The 20,067-nt window shown below is 33.2% G+C and overlaps 1 protein-coding gene across 1 annotated transcript in view; it reads right to left on the reverse strand.

The window, feature by feature from the left end:
• Positions 1–496: 496 nt before the first annotated feature.
• The window catches only part of LOC145668154 (BPTI/Kunitz domain-containing protein-like), a 56,116-nt gene continuing 36,545 nt past the window's right edge, over positions 497–20,067 (reverse strand). Inside the window, exons 3-5 of the mRNA XM_081735745.1 lie at positions 15,935–16,080; positions 6,420–6,593; positions 497–2,438 (exon numbers count right to left, since the gene is read on the reverse strand). Coding sequence (XP_081591871.1) covers positions 2,431–2,438; positions 6,420–6,593; positions 15,935–16,080 — 328 coding nt within the window. The 3' untranslated portion in view covers positions 497–2,430. The remainder of the gene's footprint in view (positions 2,439–6,419; positions 6,594–15,934; positions 16,081–20,067) is intronic.

Consider the following 20,067-nt stretch of genomic DNA (forward strand, 5'->3'; position numbering starts at 1 on the left):
CATCAATATCGGTCATTTTCGATCATATATACATCCCCCACCCTAAGTTTTGGGGCTAAGTTTTGATTTAAACAGCATCGGAACTATCACTGTTCATCTCAGCGATCCCAAAAACCATGGATACGGCACTAATTTAGGTCATTTTCTAACATTTAGAAATATCTCCCTTGCTCCCCCTCTCCTACATTGCACCGACAAAGTGAAATGATAAAAGCCATTCCAGGCTCAAACCTTATCTATGTTGAAAATTTGATCGAGATCGGTCGGATGGTTCAAGCGGTATGAAGTCCCAAACATTGTGAATTTCAATTTTATACACATGTTAGATAACAAACTTTGATTCCCGATAAGAGATTTTCATGATGTCAGAAACTTGAAGGACCAAATTATCCTCTGAGGTGTGGTATCACTTCGTTTATCTGACCTCAAATGCATTTGCAATATTTATACATTATACGATTGGGTAGTGATTTGGATTTGAAGTAGAATATTTTTTAACGTTAAATCTTTTATTTAATTAACAATACCACACATGAACATCCAGAAAAAAAAACAGCAATACCTCACATAACATATCCATACATACGTACATACACACATATATATAAACTGATACATACATACATACAAGCACATTCAAGATTTACATAAGTCATTAATACAAAATATAATTAAAAATAATAACAAAATATTGTTTCATTTTTGTACATATTTAAAATAATATGAATATCTGCTTTATGTCTATTAACTACAGGGTATAGTTAAATGATTCAATGAAAATTTCAGTTTTGACTTCTCTTAAAAGAATAAATGAATATATAATCAATATATATTACAACAATATTTTAATTTTGGTTTGTTTGAGTCTATACATTATTAATTTTTAAAGAAATAAAGAAATCGAATAATAGGGCCTATATTGTGATGTATCTTTGAGAGTACTATTGGTTCACTGGTATTTTTTAAACATACTTTCCTGCCTATTGTGTCTATTATCAGAACAGATTCAGAATTTAACATATGTAGTTGATAAGTTTAGCATAGAGATATACTTTATATGAAACGGTCATTTAAAAAGTTTTACTCACAGCACATCCGCTATAATGCAACGATTGTTACACTAAAATGCAAGAATAAAATATGTGAGATCGGATTTCGCATCGTCACTAATTGTCGTAACTATATTGTATTCTCTGTACTGTAAGAGAAATATATTTTTTGTATCTTTGCCAATAGTAAGAACATTCGCTCCGCAATTGCCCTGCAAATTGGACAGTACACGTGTTCACATATTTAAAGTCACGGAGAGTGCAATACCTTAGGTAAAATTCCAAGTACTAGAAAATCGGAGCTAACTAAAATCGGAGAATCGGAACCAGGCAATTAATGAGACACTTTGGGTTGTTTCTAAACTCTATACCGAGAAAGGATGTAGCTTATTTCAGGATATATTATGGCTCACTGGCTGCTCAGAATTGAATGTCTGTTTACAGCATAATATGAAACCAAAACTTACGGTATACAAAGCACAACCAAAGATCGATTCAACTTTGTAAACTAGTCAATTTGGCTACACTGCGATCATCAAAATGTTTACAATGCGGTAAAATAGAATGATCATTTCTATTCTCCAATAATAAAAATGCCTTGGTAACATTTCAGAAAAGAATACTCTCGGATAAAGAAAAACTAACATTACACATAAACGCGTTTCGTAAAATACATTCGTTGCTATAGCACGGAAAACTTTTCAAATGACCCTAAGATATCACTGATCATAATAGTATTTATACATACCATACTTTCTGTTTTTAAAACAATAAAAAATTTATATAACTCAAAATATAAATAACTACTAAACCGTCTAATGCCAAAGTAAACCAAACGCTGATTTGTCTAAATTGAGTTAATTGCTTTCTCCATTTTCTTTTTCAAGCACTCATTTGTACTCTACGGAAGCGTACAAAATACGAAAGCTTAAAAAAAAATAAACATTGACTCAATTCAGACAAAATAGTTTTCAGTTCACTATAATATCACAAGTTCAATTTGAAATGCAGGATAATTTGTAGTACAGATGGAAAACATAAACTTGAAAATTTATTTGGCAAGATTTAACAAGTATTACTCAATTAACATCAGAGTACTTCATAACATTTAATACCCACACAATAGTATCTTCAAACCGCGTTTTGTTTACTTTAAACACAATTACATCTATGTAATTCTAGGCAGGAATAATACAGAATACGTTTACATCGTAGTAGATATTCGGAACAAAATTCTTCAGATTTTAAGATTCTATATTTGCAGACAAATGCCTTAGTTGTTGACGTCTAGTTGAGGAAACATCTTGTAATACTTAATATGTGAATCTGTGGTAAAAGTATGACGCTATTTATACACGGCAAACAGTCTCAATTTATTTTCTTATATACCTGCAACAAAATTAAACATTTACATTAGAGCAATTTGTGAAAGACAAAATATTCCATTAATAAGTAAAAAGCGTTCTGTTTGTACTTACAAATGTATGTTAACCTTTATGCTTACTTGGATAACTTATTTAAATTAAATAAACATTGCACAAAATTTTAAATTAAATAATAATATCTAAATAGAAGATTAGAAGTAAACTAATAAACTTTTACTAAAATTATTAAAAGAAGGAACATAATCAAAGACTATAGAAAGAAGAAAATAATCAAAGATTATTAAAAGAAAGAAAATAATCAAAGATTACTGAAAGAAGGAAAATAATCAAATATTATTAAAAGAAGGAAAATAATCAAAGATTATTGAAAGAAAGAAAACAATCAAATATTATTAAAAGAAAGAAACTATTCAAAAACTATTAAAAGAAGAAAAAATCAAAGATTATTAAAGGACGAAAATAATCAAATATTGTTAAAAGAAGAAAAAATAATCAAAGATTATTGAAAGAAGGAAAATAAAGATGATTAAAAGAAAGAAAATCAAAGATTATTAGAAAAAACAAAATAATCAAAGATTATTAAATGAAAGAAAATAATCAAATATTATTAAAAGAAGAAAAATAATCAAAGATTATTGAAAGTAGGAAAATAATCAAAGATTATAAATTTGTTGTCTATTAAGAGCAGTATGACATTTAATATGTAGAAAGTGAAGGGGTAGTAAGAGTTTGAAAAAAATATAACAGGAAAGACTACTACTAGTATCGGGTTCAAGCATTATGTCAATTTGTTTATAATGTGAAATAAAAAAAAATCTACAAACCGTTCAATTGGTGGCAAAATTCAGCATGTCTATCGACATAAATAGTCTAGTCATTCATTTTTTTCAAACCATCAGATTAAATTAAGAAAATAATGTACCAAAATATTTTTTTCAAAATTTAAATACAACATTGTACGAGGGCCATTCTTAAACTGAGGATAGTTTTTAAATATCTTTGAATAGACGCGCGTTCTCACTTTCTTGCGCATGCATACTGACTACCTTTCTGCATTACACACCAATTATACGATATTAGTAACCACGGCGGCACTGTGTGGACTTCATGTTGAGTATGGAAAGGATAAGAGAGCGATCTGTTGCCCGTGGAATAAGGTCAATTATCCTTAACCGCAAGAAATGCGAAACCCAATCCACCATGCGGCAGCATGTTATCTGACGGAGTTCTGTTGTTTGACAATAATGCTAAGGCTCATGCTTCGAGTTTAGACGTACGCAAAATCTCATCGCATGTTTTGGATGGCAGCAATTGGACCATCCTTTATACATAAAATAATTAACGCTGATAGGCTACCACGTCTTCCACATCTAAAGAAAATTGTCATCAATGAGTGTTTGAACGTTAACGAATAAATGAGAACAACGCTCGAAATTTTTTTATCGAGATCATAAAGTGACTCGTCTTTATCTCTCCAGTAAGTTAATAAATTGAACTTTGATTCGTTTTACGTAGATAATATAGACTATTATCTTATATTGTTAATAGTTTTGATTCTTCGAAGAATTATTGCTGGTGTAGTAAAAGATTTGATTTGATATGGTTTTCAGTTTAACGTCCTTTTCAGTAGCGAGGCTATATGAGACGTGGACCTACAGTTTAACATGGAATCCGAATCGCATGAGCCCCCGCCGGGAATCGAATCCGGGTCTCCCACGCAAGGGTACCTACATTAACTGTTTACCCATGAGGGAACTCTGGTGTAGTAAACGAAATTACAGAATGACGGGAACTCTACCCACCAATTTTAATTCAAAGTAGCTATTGAACGAAAAGACAAAAATGAAATGAAATCTTTGAGTTTTACGTCCCATTGTTATGCCGGTTAGGCTAAAGAAGACGGTGATGATGAGAAATGAATGAAATGGTGGAATGAAGAAAGTAGGAGGTAACGGGAGAACCCTGAGTAAACCCATGCACACAGTGTTTGTCCATAAGGATCGAATCAGGGACCCCATGTACAAGGGCGCCGATTTCTCTGTAAATTCGGGGGGGGGCATTCAGATGCAGAAAGCATATATGAGGATTTTAGGACAAATTGCATTGAAATTATGCCAAATATTGTATATTCATAGATATAATGCGGGTGGCCGACATGAGCTTTGGGGGGCCCAGGCCCCCACGCCCCCCAGGATCGGCGCCCTTGCCTGTACCAGAGGTGAACGCTCTACCACTAAGCCACCGCGGCCCCTACCAAAAGACAGCGTTTTCTTTTCAAGTATAGATACAACTATATATTCTACCATTTATATTGCAACATTTTCAATTTGTCATTCTTCAACTTCAACGATTTTATGCAACTTTGTCTTTAAAAATAAAAATGAAATGAAATCTTTAAGTTTAACGTCCCACGATTATGTCGGTTAGGCTAAAGGAGACGGTGATAATGAGAGATGAGTGAAATGGTGGAATGAAGAAAGTGGTAGGAAACAGGAGAACCCCGAGAAAACCCACGAGCACGGTGTTTGTCCACCACAAAGTCCACACGGCGCGAGCTGGGATCGAACCAGGGACCCCAAGCACCGGAGCTGACCGTTCTACCACTGAGGCACCGCGCCCCCTCTTTAAAAACAAATAACAATGTTACGTGTACACCGCATAAAGGAATTTGATTTCTATGGGGTGGTATTTTTTTCAATTAATATTGAAACCAGAAGTGGTAATATATTTCTACCACTTCCGGTTTTAGTAGAGAGATTAGAGTGAAGATGAAATTTATTCTTCCGATGCTTAATTGATTACATAAATTTGCTTCTCGCTATTTTATCATTTTTGCTCTATAGTGATCCACGTTGAAACTAGAATTCGTTGGTTTCTGCCACTTCCCGTTTCAATAGAGGCCTAAGAAAGAAGACACTGCTTTTTGCCAAACGCCAAATAAACTCCAATGAGACCGCTTCTCGCTATCTCTGATCGTTTTTCCTCTATGTAAATCAATACTAAAACCAGAATTTGGAGTGGATTTGTATAACTTCCGGTCTTAGTAGAAAATTAAGGCTGACAATAAAATGTGTCCTTGAGACGCTTGATCGATTGCAGGAAGCCACTTCCCCCTATCTACTAAATTGCTTTATAGTCATGGACATTAAAACCGGAAATAGGTTATTTCTACCACTTCCGGTAATTGATCACCTCAATTAACGAACCTTTTCGTAACTTTTGACCCTCTGCATTTTAGCAAAAATTGACGGTGTTCCACCAACATGTTGTTCAGATTTTGTTATTGTTGTTGTTTGTTTGTTTCCGAACGGCCGAACGGATACAGGAACAGACAGGAAATTATATAAAGGAGTTTTGACTGGTAAACCAAAATGACACAAATTTGTGAAGAATATCCGCTGAAGTGGCGGAAGTTCACATTCTACAGCTCCTTAAGATTTGTTTGATAATCTGAGTTACAAACCACCAAATACTGTAAATTACTCAGGTAGTCTCAGACATTAGGCAGCAATCAAATGATCTGTCTGTTGTGGGCAGGGGTGGATCCAGGACGGACTTCTGGGGGGGGGCGTGGGTTGTAATACTGCTACTTAGAGCTACTTTTAAGAGTTCCAAACTCTGGGATGGGTTTTTGGGTTTTATTTATATATAAAATAAGAAAGTTGATCGCCTCCTCTAGATCCGCCCTTGGTTGTGGGTTCGTATCTCGCTCGAGGCACGGATGACTGACATACACTGTCTTTTTCAGCCTTAAAGTCACAATCGTGCAACATAAAAACTCAAAGAAATGAGTTCTTAAAGGCCAACAAAATCTCGGATAGACTTGCAGTGGAGAAGGATAAATTTTTAACAGTTGTTTTATTGGAAATGAATAAAACAAAAAAAGGCATTTTCTACGAAACGCCACCATAAATACATACATGCTTATAACATGAATACTGAAAGTTTATTGCGTATCTTCAAAGTAACTTCTTTATTGACTAACCTGAGCAAGTTTTCATACAGTCATTGTAGGTGAGGAAGTTATTGCCATTCCCATCACATCCGCCGAACCTGAACTCTTGACATGTCTTGGTTTCAACATCGTATCTCCAACGTGGCAACAGTGCTCGGCAGTGTCCCCTCACGGGCGGTAATCTGCATACCACCTGCGGGTCCTCTGCAAATATAGAAGATAACAGAAAAAAATGAGTAAGAGGAGTGAAACACTAGTGCAATATGAACAGCTGGTATGTTCCCTGATGAACTATCTATGTAGTTAGGGAGAACACTTAACAGCAAAATGAAGGATTCTACTGTTAGGTGGTTTAAACTATAATTCCTCATTTCAATTCACTAATTAAATATTTAGTTACGAATTTGCTCTGATAGTGCTTTATTTCCTAACTAAAACTTTCATCCAGTGGCGGCAGAATATGTTATGAGGAGTAGGGGGACAATGAATCTGAGAGATACACATCAATATTACGAGTATATAGATTTTTTTCTCCCCAATCCTTAATCCAGAGTTCTATCTCAATCATGGTGATTTTTATTGAAAATAGTAACCATGTATCTCTTTGATTATTTAATGAATTGTAAACTGCTTAGGAGCAGTTAGGTTCATTTGCTTTACGGAAAATAATTAAAAAAAAAAAAGAAAGAAGAAGGTAACACCAATACCAGAATAGTAGCAAATTGTTATTTTCGTCTTCTTTTCCCATTCAGCGAAGAAGCTGAAGTTTCAGAAACTGCTACTAGTTAATAGTTTACTTGAAATAAGAATCCAAAGTTATTCTTTATACCTTAGTACCGTTATATCAAAGATATTCCCAGCTATATGTATGTAATTGAAAAGAGGGAGATAAACTGGTTGGGACACTAGCTGACAGGGAACTACGTATATCATGAGAGACAGAAGAAAGTATAATGACAGGAAGAAGAGGAATGGGGCGAAAGAGGCTACAGTTGATGAACGGTATTAAAAGAGAAAATTTCTAAGTTAAGATGAAGAGGCTAGCTGAAGACCGTAAAGGATAGAAGGTTCTTAGTTTGCGGTAATAAGAGCAGAAAACTTACGAGAGAGATTACAATTTGCACACATTAACCTACCCGTTCTATTGAACAAAACATATAAACATGGCTATTGTTTATTTAATTTATAGCTATATGATTTATCTTTAACTTATTGTATTTATGTATTCCTAAACCGTGAGGACAACGTAAATCAATGTCACCAGTGCCCCTCTTGGTGACACCTTCGCTATTTCCAACCATGTTATTGTTATATAACAATTGTTGCTAAGAGACAGCTGCTATGAAAGACAATTTTATTCATAAGACCAGTTAATTTTGATCTAACAATTTAAAAATTTTCCTTTTGTTTAGAGATTGACTCTTTGTTTATGCAAATCTAAATCTCCTGCTAAAGGCTAGGGCACTAGATTTTATCATGACTTCATGGTCGCTATACGCGTTGATTTACATAAAGTGCGGAAACTTTACTATTTGTTAATATATTTTGTAACAAAACTAAATATTAAAATGCTTTGGAGAATATATCAAATACTAAATTATTTCTGTTATTTCAAATAAGAATATGCCAATTTATTCGTACTTGAAGGGCAAAGTGTTAAGGAGAATGACAATTGCATTACTTTAAAGGATCTTATACAGGACACTATAAAATATTTTGATTAATAACGTTACAGGCAGAATACAAGGTTATTGGGGATCTAATAACCTGTAAAATATATTCTAACAAATCCTACAGATTTTATTTTAATGGACCTAATAGCTTATAAATCTATCACTGTTTGTTTGACCTGCCAGTTGCGTTAGGAGAAAATATTGTACATCTTGCAAGTATACGTGAGTTGCTCATGTGTTGAGTATGGTACGTAAATTTTGTGCAATCATGAACCATAGGTCAAGAGCTACTTGAAGATAGTAAGATCATTTCCAGTGAAACACGTTTCTTTTGTAAGTGAAAATCATGCGAAAGAACTACGTCGTCATAAGGAGGTGTGAAGAGAATTAGGGAATGTTTGGAGAATAGCCCTCAAAAGCCTACAACGGTAGCGAGTCAGGATAATGCAATTCTCCGAATAATGATGTAGAATATAGCAAGTAAGCCATTAAAAATTTACTCGTTTTAAATAGAATCTGTAATAACAACGGAGGACCACACTAGCAAAAGACCTCTATTTTTGAGAGCCATTTCAAGAGTTGAGAGCAATGATTTTTTTCCAAGTTGAGTGATGAGGGTCGTTTCTTGTTAGTGGTAAAGAAGCAAAATTTTTGCATTTGTGGGACACTAAACTGCTGAAAATGTACATTTTACAGAAAATAAACATATTTAGCGTCATCTCAACATCGAAAGTATAAGGTTTGTTTTCTTCCCTTACGACACCACATCTGCAGTAACGTTTTTCAACATGCTAACTATTTGACTTACGCCACAGCTGGAACGTGATAGTAACAATTTTATCAGCTAGACGGAACACTATGCCACTAACATACACAATGAAAACAACCTACACAATGAAAGTGATTGCCTTATTGGTGGATTGGACGTACATCTGTGCTCAGCATCAACATCGATGTTGGCTACCAAGTCACCAGATCTTTCACTCAGTATTTTTAAAAAAAATAAAAGTCGTAAGTATGTCAAGGACATTTCTTTGCAAACCACCATTTTACCAATATTCTGAATTGACCATAAGGTTGAACTTGTTTTGCGATGCCGATCATTGATGAGAACGTACCGAAACATGCTTGCTTGAAGTCGGATTAACGGATTTAAGTGTGTGGATTAACGAAAATATGTCACAATAATAGTTTGTGACTTGTTAACCATTCTTAGTTAAACAGTATAACATTTCGTGGTTGAAATAACCAGTAGGCATATAGCATCTCAAAATTTGCGTTTTGACGTTAACACAGGAACCGTATTTGATTTTACGAGAGTCACAACCGCTGGAAGAATCATAGGCGACGGAAGCTTCATTTAAGAGATATCGAGTTGATCAGAAAGCGTGAGCGATTACTAGATCTCGTAAAATCACATATAGTATTGGTGTTAGCTCAAAATAGCAAATTCTGAGATACGACTATTGGTAACAAACGACGATTTATGAGAAATTGTGTTTTGTGTGCTTTGACAGTTGATGACATACTGTACATGTATAAAAAGTTGAAATTACTTGAAATGTTAAGCATTTTTTAAGTCTTGTGTATTTTTATGTAAAAGACAATTACATATTTATACAACTGAATCTCCTGATTAAGTTACTTGTTTTTTTTTAGTATTGATAAATTTTGTTGTTCCAGCATTCTTTCGTGTGTAATATACATTCCTGAAATTACAATGCATCACTGACAAATGAGCAGCTATAAGACCCTCCTAATCAAGTCGATACTTGTAGTTTAATGTTACTGACAAAATGATTACATAAGGGACAGTATCGATTAACCACGTTCTTGTACATGATTATCGTTATATTAATGTCGGTGGGGGGCCTCCGTGAATATATTTGTTTGGCTAGAAAGGGTGTCTCAGATTCAGATTTGATTATCAGTGAGTCAGATTTTATCATCAGTGTGGGCACGAATTGAGGTAATGACGAAATTAATGACCTAACTCAATTAAGAGATATCAAAGAACTATATACTAAACTGGGAATAAGGGCCACGGTATCGGGTGTGTTGACCGCATATTACCCCATCTCTTACGTATAATAGTCTGAAGTTAGTTGGCTTTATAAGAGTTTAACGAAGGTTATATGAGACGGGACCTAAGACTAAATGTTGGATCTGAACCGCATGAGAAATCAAAAGCATAATGACGGAGTACCAACGTGGAAGTACGTGTATATCACAATATATTATAACGTTTGATCTACTCATTTAACTTCATTACACTGGATATGTACGCAAACAAATCATGTTAAGTATGCAGTTCGAGTATGTTCGCTCTCTATTCACAGTATTTCTTGTGACATACTACCGGCAGAGATCAGAGCCCTGGTACAAAAGTAAAGAATCTTACCCTTTTTAGTCTACGTGTATTTTTCTTGCTCCTTCGTATGCAATCTTATAATCCAGATATTTAATTTAAATTTAGTATCGTGTTGCTATAATATTTAAAAGAATCTTCATAAATTAAGTCATATCGTTCCTCTCGAGACAAAGAGGCGTATCTCATTTTCTTCACTTTTCCAGGAGACAACTTTAAACCTCTTCTCGTGGTTTATTCTATCGTCTTCTTTTAAAATTTAATTTGACCTCATAAGTTATGTACTTGAACGAAGGATATCAAACGAAATTTTAAAAGAAGACGATATAATAAATAATGAGAAAATGTTTAAAGTTGTCTCCTGGAAAAATTACGAAAATGAGATACGCCCCTTTGTCTTGAGGGGGACGATATATTTAATTTTAGTAATATTTAGATTGCATCAAATAAAGATAATTTGGTATCTTGAAATCTTCTATAAGGAAGGTGGTAATAGTGACTCAAGTTGTTTTACTAGAATTGTTTATGTGTAAGAAATTCAAGCTGTTTTATTAAAACTATTACATGTGAGAGATTTAAGTTGTTTTACTAAAGTTATTTACATGTGAGATGTTTAAATTGTTTCACTAAAATTGTTTACATGTGAAAGATTTAAGTTGTTTTATTAAAGTTGTTTACATGTGAGAGATTTAATTTGTTTCACTAAAATTGTTTACATATGAGAGATTTAATTTGTTTCACTAAAATTGTTGATCTACTGTATGTTAGATTTAGTAAACATGAAGTTATGTATGATCTTATTAAAACTGGTGTATTACATAGCGGCTAGCATAATTGAGTAGTCTCAGGTACTATCCTGACATCTTAAAGTAAATAGTTATTCAAATCCTACTTATTGCATGCTTAAATGTACATAAAAATTCATTTCACTGTTCATTTTATTATATTAATTGATATTTTATTCTCTACTTTACTACGGCAAACTCAGAATTATTGTCAGGAAACTTTACGTGTTAGAGATTTAAGTTGATTCACTAAAATTATTTACATATATAAAATTTGTTTTCATAAAATTGTTTACATGTGAGATATTTAAGTTGTTTCACTACAATTGTTTAACTATGTGAGATTTATTAAAACATTGAAGTCGTGTTTCTTCTTATTGTAAATGATAAACTATATTTGAACACACACACACCTAATCTACTTAGTTGAATACATATTTTTTCCCATTTGACCCTAATCAAAAGGGCGTTAATTAATATGATTTATAAGAAAATAATATGGAATGATATCTTATGAGTCGATTTTAAGTTATAAAAAATTGAAGGGCATAAATGTAATTGAAACTCAACTTCCTGTTTTTATTTTTTTATGTGTACGACAAATAAATAATACACAAATATAAAAGTACGTTTCTTTTACATTCCTGTCAATAAATAATTAAAATAAATAATTTATTTTTTATTCTTCTGGAACATAAATACGTTCTGCTTCTTTCTGTTTCTGATGATTCGCTCGTATAGTTCCTCACGTGTCTGAAAATAAATATTACACATTTCTTATACGACTTTTTTCTCTTATGTACATGAGATATTGTAAACTTCATATTACTTTCTAAGTAAAATGCATTGCATTATTTTAAAAAGATATTTATATTTCGAAAATATATGTTAAAGATACCCAGAAGTAATTATTTCAAAGTTTAACGTACTTATATACATATATATATATATATATATATATATATATATATATATATATATATATATATATATATATATATATATATATATATATATATATATATATATATATATTCCCTTGTTTTATTTTTATCTTAAATATACTACGCCCGTTCTTTCGAAACTATTTTGCAAAGGTTCAGTTCCAGTCGCTCTTTTAGAAAAAATGTTCCGTGGGGCACACGCAGTATTCTGCTGGTACTATTTTATTTATTATTATATTATAGACGTATTATTTTGGTGTCGCCGGGGGGAAGGGGGCAGTGCCCTCCCAAAAATATGTCTGGAAGAAACACTGTTCAGTTCTCATGTTAGAACTACATGGTGAGTGGCTGAAGTAAGCAATGTAACATTTATTATCTATGCCGATATTCTCATTTATTTATTTTTGAGTAAGAGCTTCATGTGTGAAAACAAATGATAACTGGATGACATAGTATAGGGTGACTATTGGAGATGCAGTAAACTTCGCAGTGAAATCGCTTAATTTGTTTATGATTAGTTATTTTTGCAGCATGTAATCTAACACTTTCATAATCAGCATGTTGATCAACTCCGGACGTTTGTCTAACGGATGATGTGTATTAAAAAAATACTATAATTCAGACTTTGTTTTTTTTTCTGGATACACAGTCTTCAAACTTTTAAGTATTTCTTATATACTGTATATCGTAAGCCATTATACAAGCTTACTATAAATTCTAAACGAAATTCTTTACAGGGTATGGAGAGCTATGGCCCGTCATGTCACGTACTCAACTGGATGATACTTAGACAGTACGTACAACTTCTGACGTAATTATATACCGGTATCTAATTTTCTTGTTCCCTAACTCAGCGCAAAGTATACTTCAAGCTTCCACAATGTTCAGGCAACACTGAACATTCTAAACCAACAGAGTGAAATAAAAGCATGTAACATGTACATCAGACACACTCGAATTACCGATTTTATTATGGAGGTGTACATTACACAATTTATAACCATTTCTATTTTATGAATAACAGATATTCTTTTTTATGTTTTAAAGATAAATTGACTTATTTCTCAATTGCTTGTGGAGAGGTAGGTAGATTTGTGTGGAAACTATGAAACCTGCAAATATACATTTGTTTCTTGGTACATAAAATACACACTAGGATCTAGCGTACTCTTGAGTTCTTGGACGATTTTACATAATATCTTGAAAGAAATTAATACGTTATATGATTGAAATATGTCTTAATATAGGAACATGGCAAATAGGCAGTTTCTTCTAGAACAGTTAAGTAGATTTCTAAAGTAGAGGATTGCAAATTAAACCTATCATTGATCCTCGATTAATAATAAATTCAACTATATGGTAGAAAACGTAATCAAACTCACGCCACTCGCAATGCTACAGCATACAGTGAAAAAGATTGAGCACATACAGAAATTGTGAGTAACGCATTGAAAAGCTGAGACTGGGAACTGAAATTACATTAAGCCTCGTTCATCAGTCTGCTTAAATTAATTCCCACTGTAAATTAAGAGTGTGACCCAGGTTCTACAGACTCCAGTGTATACTTGCAGCGTTAAATATTGTGGAAAATATTAAACGTCTGGCGCCTTATGCAGAGTCATTCTGACGCATGATTAGTGCCATACTAAAGGGTTCGACTAAAATATGTTTCCTACAGTAGTCAAGTTTATAGTATGATGCTAATCATATGTCAAAACAACTCTATGTAAGGCCCGTGTTGTCTTATTTAAACGTAACTTTAGGCAAATTCTGTTCCTAATATTCTTTACAAAATGATCAAATATCTTGTTTTGTAAAATAAAACAGAAGAGAAAGAACAATATATTATTTAAAGACTGGATGATGAGTGAAATAAAGAAGAAGTAAACAGTTATATAAAGAAATAGTAGTAGATATAAAGAAAGAAAGAAAGAAACAAACAAACAAAGAGCAGAATGGAGGAAAATATATATAGGATGAAAACGTCAAATCCACAAGGATACAAGTAAGAGTTGTTTTTGGCGTGCTACAAATCACAGAAATCGAAAGAATAAGAGTGGTTATGGGACCGTAAGGAAAGAGGAAAAAAATATTTTTTCATTCTTTCTCTCCTTTCTTCGTTGCTATTTTCATGTATTTTTCTTTTGCTACTTTCACAAAGTAAAGGGAAAAAAACTATACACAAATGGAGAGGTAAAATACGTAAAAAGAGAAAAATAAATGTAATGAAAAGGTAAGAGAAAGGATTGATGAATGTAGAAAGAAAGAAATGAGAGAAAAAATTATGACGAAAATCTCCCAAACGATAAAGAAAAGTATTTCATTTATGATGATAAAGTGAGGGTTAATAAAATTGAGTCTAAAGTCCAGATATTGGTAAGTAACTGTATGAAATATAGTGAGAATACGTAAAAAGAAATAAAAATAAACCTTCAACTAGTTTTAAGAAATATGTATTTTATTATTAAGTCAAATGTATTATGTTATGTATAAGAAAGTTACTGTTTTGCACTGTTGATTTTATCCTACAAAATTATTGCAAACTTAATTTAAACCAGATTCTCATTCGAACTGATTGTTCGAAAAAGTTGTTTCGTTTCTTTGCAGATAACAATACAATGAAATATAAAATCTAACGTTTAGAGTACTTACATCCTAGATAGTATTGTGATATGTATTAATAATACTATCGTATATGTTACTGATATTATAATATGGATTAGTAATACTATCGGATATGTTATTGTGATATGTATTAGTAACACTATCAGATATGTAACTAGTATATGTTCAGTATGTATGACACTTATGTTGTTTATGATATGTATTAGTAACTTGGGCTTATTTTACGTGTATATACTTCAAAGTAACATATGATATTGTACGGAAATACCAAATTCATGAAGAATTAAGACAATAAAAACGAATTACTTGAATTAGAAGTAATTATAATTGTATGGAAATGCCAAATTCATGAACAATTAAGACAATAAAAACGAATTACTTGTATTAAAGGTAATTATAATTGTATGGCAATACCAAATTCATGAAGAATTAAGACAATAAAAAGGAATTACTTGTATTAATAGTAATTATAATTGTATGGAAATGCCAAATTCAAGAGAATTACGAACTACGTGCATATACTTAAAAGTAACTTGTATGAAATACCAAATTAAAGAAAAATTAAGAGAAGGAAACCGAATTACACATATTAAAAGTAATTATAATTGTACATAAATACCGAATGGAAGAGGAATTGATGCGTGCTAAACAAACTACGTGCATATATTGAAAGCAACTTACATTGTATGGAAATATCAAATTCACGAACAATTAACAGAAGAGAAACGAATTATACGTATTAAAATAATTATAATTAAATGTGTGAAAATACCAAATTTAAGAGAAATTGATATGTGGATACTTGGCTATATGTGTATGCTCGAAAGTAACCTGTATTGTATGAAATTCAAGAAGGATTGATGGAAGGAAAACGAATTACACATGTTTAAAATTAACTTGTATAAAAAGTACAAATTGAAGAATTTATAGATGGAAAAATGAAATGAAATTAAATCTGGGAGTTTTACGTCCCACGATTATGCCGTAGATGGAAAAGAAATTGCGTATATAGGAACCAATTATAACTATGCGGAGATACAAAATTCAAGGTAAATTGATAGGTGAAAAAGTAATTACGTGTACTTAAAAATAACTTAAAAATTATATTGGAATACTGAATACAAGATCAACTAAGAAAGTAGGTACTCACTGACAGGACAGTTGCATTGAACGCAACCTCTGGAATCTCTATTGACTTTGCAACCTTGATCACAGACTGGGGCTGGGTCATCACAACTATCAGCTTCTTTCTTGGCTTGTTTACATTTTCTGTCGCATTCTTCACTGCTTTCAAACCTACAAAGGAAACAATTATTAATCTTATTTTGAGGGGAAAAACTATAAGTAAAACAATATATTATTATATGGAAATCATTATTTCAAGTAAATTACCAATATGTATTATGTAAATATATATATATATCTTGACTTTAGAGGTAAATATCAACCAACCACTTGGAGTAACAGCTCTTTGGGGGTTTGAATCGCTCCAACGCCATCTGTTAGTGATCGGCTCAACTACGTCCATCCTAGTGGCGAACATAAGGTCAGTTCGCTTCGTTTCTCTGTCTCCACCAGGCGTATCAGGAGGTTTTCAGACCTAATGACTAGGGATGCGCACGAGACAAGATTTGTGGCTGTCTCGTCTCGAAAATGAGCTGTAAAAGTGATGTCTCGACTCGAAAAACGTATATTTCTCTATTGGAAGAGCCGTGTCTCGAATCGAATTTTGTGAGGAAAATCCTGTCTCGACTCGTCTCGTGCGCATCTCTACTAATGACCGTCACGTCTTTTATTCACGTAACTCCCAATTTGCCTGAACGCTGGGTGAACGCCCAAAATTGGGAAGCACCAGCTGGGAATTGAACCCGAGAACACCGGACGTGAATCTAATGCTCTAACCACTAGTGTAAGATCTCTCCTTTATAGTTGTATATAGGCCTACTTTTCTTTTTTAAAAAAAATGTAAAGAATATGTGTCTCGGAGCTAGACGTACAGTCAATTTTTAAAAGTAGGATCTCTTTGAAAAAAGCTGTATGTATAGTATACATGAGGATACAGTAAAACTACTGTAGATAAAGTATCTTTCTTTGCAAGTTTTATTATATGCTTATTGCATCGAAATTATAACACATACACATGATAGCAATTTGAGAAATTTAATGTGATTTTTTGTTTCTAAAAGGCACCAATATTACTTCCTTAACGTAACTATAACTTGTTATGAGTTGTAGGGAAAGGATGGACAATTTTCATACACCATTCTTTGGTACAGTGGAGAGTTTGGAAACGAAATGAAATGAAATGAAATATTATAGTTTAACGTTCCAGGGTTATGCCCTTTAAGCTAAGTTAGACGATGACTAAGGCAAGAGAAAGATGATGGATGAATTGGTGGAATGAGAAAGTCGGTGGAAACGGGAGAACCACGAAAAAACCCACGGACACGATGTTGTGCTCCACAAACTTATTTGGCCGGGGATGGAACCACGGATCCCATGCACCAGAGATAGGCACTCTACCACTGAGCCACTGCACCGAGTTTGAATTTTTGTGCTTAGTTCCTATACAACAAAGAAGTTATGAAAGACGGGACACCTACTCTTAATGAGAGCTGAACCGGGGCTTGAATCTGACACATTTGGTGAGTGCACAGATCATCTCTCCAAGATCAGCCTTTGCAGTAAAGGCCGTTCCTCACCACACCTATCACATCTGAAAGAAAGTTGGAGACCACGGTACCTGCCACCTCACGCTACGCCCGGAGTACTTTACTGTTTGCCAACTTGATTCACTGGACCCGCAAATGATTTCTATGCACATGGAACAGGATTCGTGCCTCGGTGAAATCCCACATATCATAGCTAAGACATCACATTACGCTGTAATACTTTTTCACTGTCATCGAAACCATATTGAAAATAGAGATTTTAACTAAAACACGTTTTATTACGCATTATTAATGAAATCCAATCAGAGGATCTTGTTTTTTATTCTTTTTTTACAACAATGTCGGTTAACACTCCTTTGTTAGTTTTTAATTCTAGGTTCTTTCAGAGAAAAGAGAAATCATCAACAGAGCTTTAGTATTTCTTTTTCACCTCCCTTTTAACTCTTTTCTACTGATCTGATAAAGTAATAAAATGAAGGCGAGAGGAAGAGAACATAACAGCCTTCGTACAATTTCGTTAATATAACCTTTAGCTTTACATGAAAGAGGTCTTTGAACTGAAAAATAAACGAAGTATATTATTATAATAAAAAGAAAGAAAAAGAAAAACGAGGCAAACGATTTTAAAAGAAATATATTTCGCGTCCCCTTCTTTACTACTTTTTTTTTTAAAAAAAAAAGCGAAAATTTTAAGTAAGCCCTGAAGCTCGATATTTTCTTCTCCATTTTTGACTTGCTATGTCGTTACACACTATCAAAGCATTCTCCCCTTTTCTTATAGTTTCCTCCTTCCCTCTCTTCTGCATCATTTTTCTCTATCACCCCTTTCCTTCCTTTTCTTCACCTCCCTTTCTACCCAATATCCACCTTCCTCTTATGTTGCTTTTTCTTCTCAATTCGTCTTCTTTTTTCTTCTTCTTCGTCGTCATATCGAGGTCCGATACTCGAAGCGTCAATCTAGTCAAGGGAAATTGGATAAAGAATTTCTGAATGTGACTTTGAGAGGAGCCACTGCACCTTCGAACGGAAGAAGACCCCCCTCAGGGCACATGGTGGGTAAAAGAGGAACTTGGGCGGACGCAGTGTTGTCACTCAACTGACAATATTGCCAGATTGATATTCGTGATTACGGGGCGTTTTCACTGTCTACAATCTGTGGATTTCTGTCTTACATATCCCAAATACGTCCTGTTAGTGAAAGACTTGTGATGTATAACAAGAGAAACAAACACACGTATTCACTCGAAATTATCTTGATCAAACTTACTCAAAATTAAAGAAACAAGTCTTCGTTACAAGAGGTCGGGATCGATTCTCTGCAGCTGTAAGTGTGTTTGGAATTCAAGTTGGGCCATGTCTATGGCCAGTAGAACTTCAATGCTTCAAAGACACTTTGATTAAAGGAAGCAATATATTCTGAGAACTATGACTCATTAATCAAAGAAAGTAATATATTCCAACAACTATGATTGAATTGATGAAAGAAAGCAATATATTCCATCAAGTATGTCTGAATTGATCAAAGAAAGGAATACATTCCAACAACTATGACATAATTGATCAACGAAAGCAATATATTCTGAGAGCAATGACTCACTTGATCAAGGAAAGCAATATATTCTGAAAACTATGACTGAATTGATCAAAGAAAACAAAATATTCCAAGAACTATGACTGAATTGATCAAAGAAAGCAATATATTCCAACAACTATGACTGAATTGATCAATAAAAGCAATATATTCCAAGAACTATGACTGAATTGATCAAAGAAAACAAAATATTCCAAGAACTATGACTGAATTAATCAAAGAAAGCAATATATTCCAACAACTATGACTGAATTAATCAAAGAAAGCAAAATATTCCAACAACTATGACTGAAGTGATCAAAGAAAGTAATATATTCCAAGAACTATAATTGTATTGATCAAAGAAAGCAATATATTCAGACAATTATAATTAAATTAATTAAAGAAAATATAATATCAGAGGTATGTCTAAATTGATCAAAGGAAGCAATATATTCTGAGGACTATAAATCAATCGATAAAAAAGAATCTGAGAGGTAAGATTCAAGTAATAAAAAAGCAATATATTCAGATAGTATGAGGAGATGGCAACTAGAGGGCCCCTAGCATGGAGAAAAGTGGAGGAGAAGAATTAAAAACGGAAACACCGACTCCATATAAATATTGGAATTATTAAATATTCATTTAGTTACTGAAACTGAGGTGGAATTCTGAAAATACAGATACAGAATGGAAGAGGTGGAACTCGAAGCCAGGACTTACTGATTACAAAGTATGGATGGTAATGACCCTTTATCTGTGATCATTCGGTGGGACTTCGTTTCTTGAGCATGTTATCAATTTTTATGTAAACATATAGCTATGATTGGTATAATTTTTCTACAGAATAATTGTTATTGTACTTCCGTTTACTTCTTTTATCCGCAGACTATGTATTCACTGACTTATTATCTAATGAGAAGATTCGCATTATATAATTTCTCTATTCGTTCTTTGGGCGCACGGTAGCTCTGTGGTAGAGCACTTACCTCTCTGGTGTGTGAGGTCCGTGGTTCGATACCCGACCAAGCATACAACTAC

This window comes from Thermobia domestica, chromosome 13, assembly GCF_964235325.1.
Source record: "Thermobia domestica chromosome 13, izTheDome1.hap1.1, whole genome shotgun sequence".
Classification (NCBI taxonomy): domain Eukaryota; kingdom Metazoa; phylum Arthropoda; class Insecta; order Zygentoma; family Lepismatidae; genus Thermobia; species Thermobia domestica.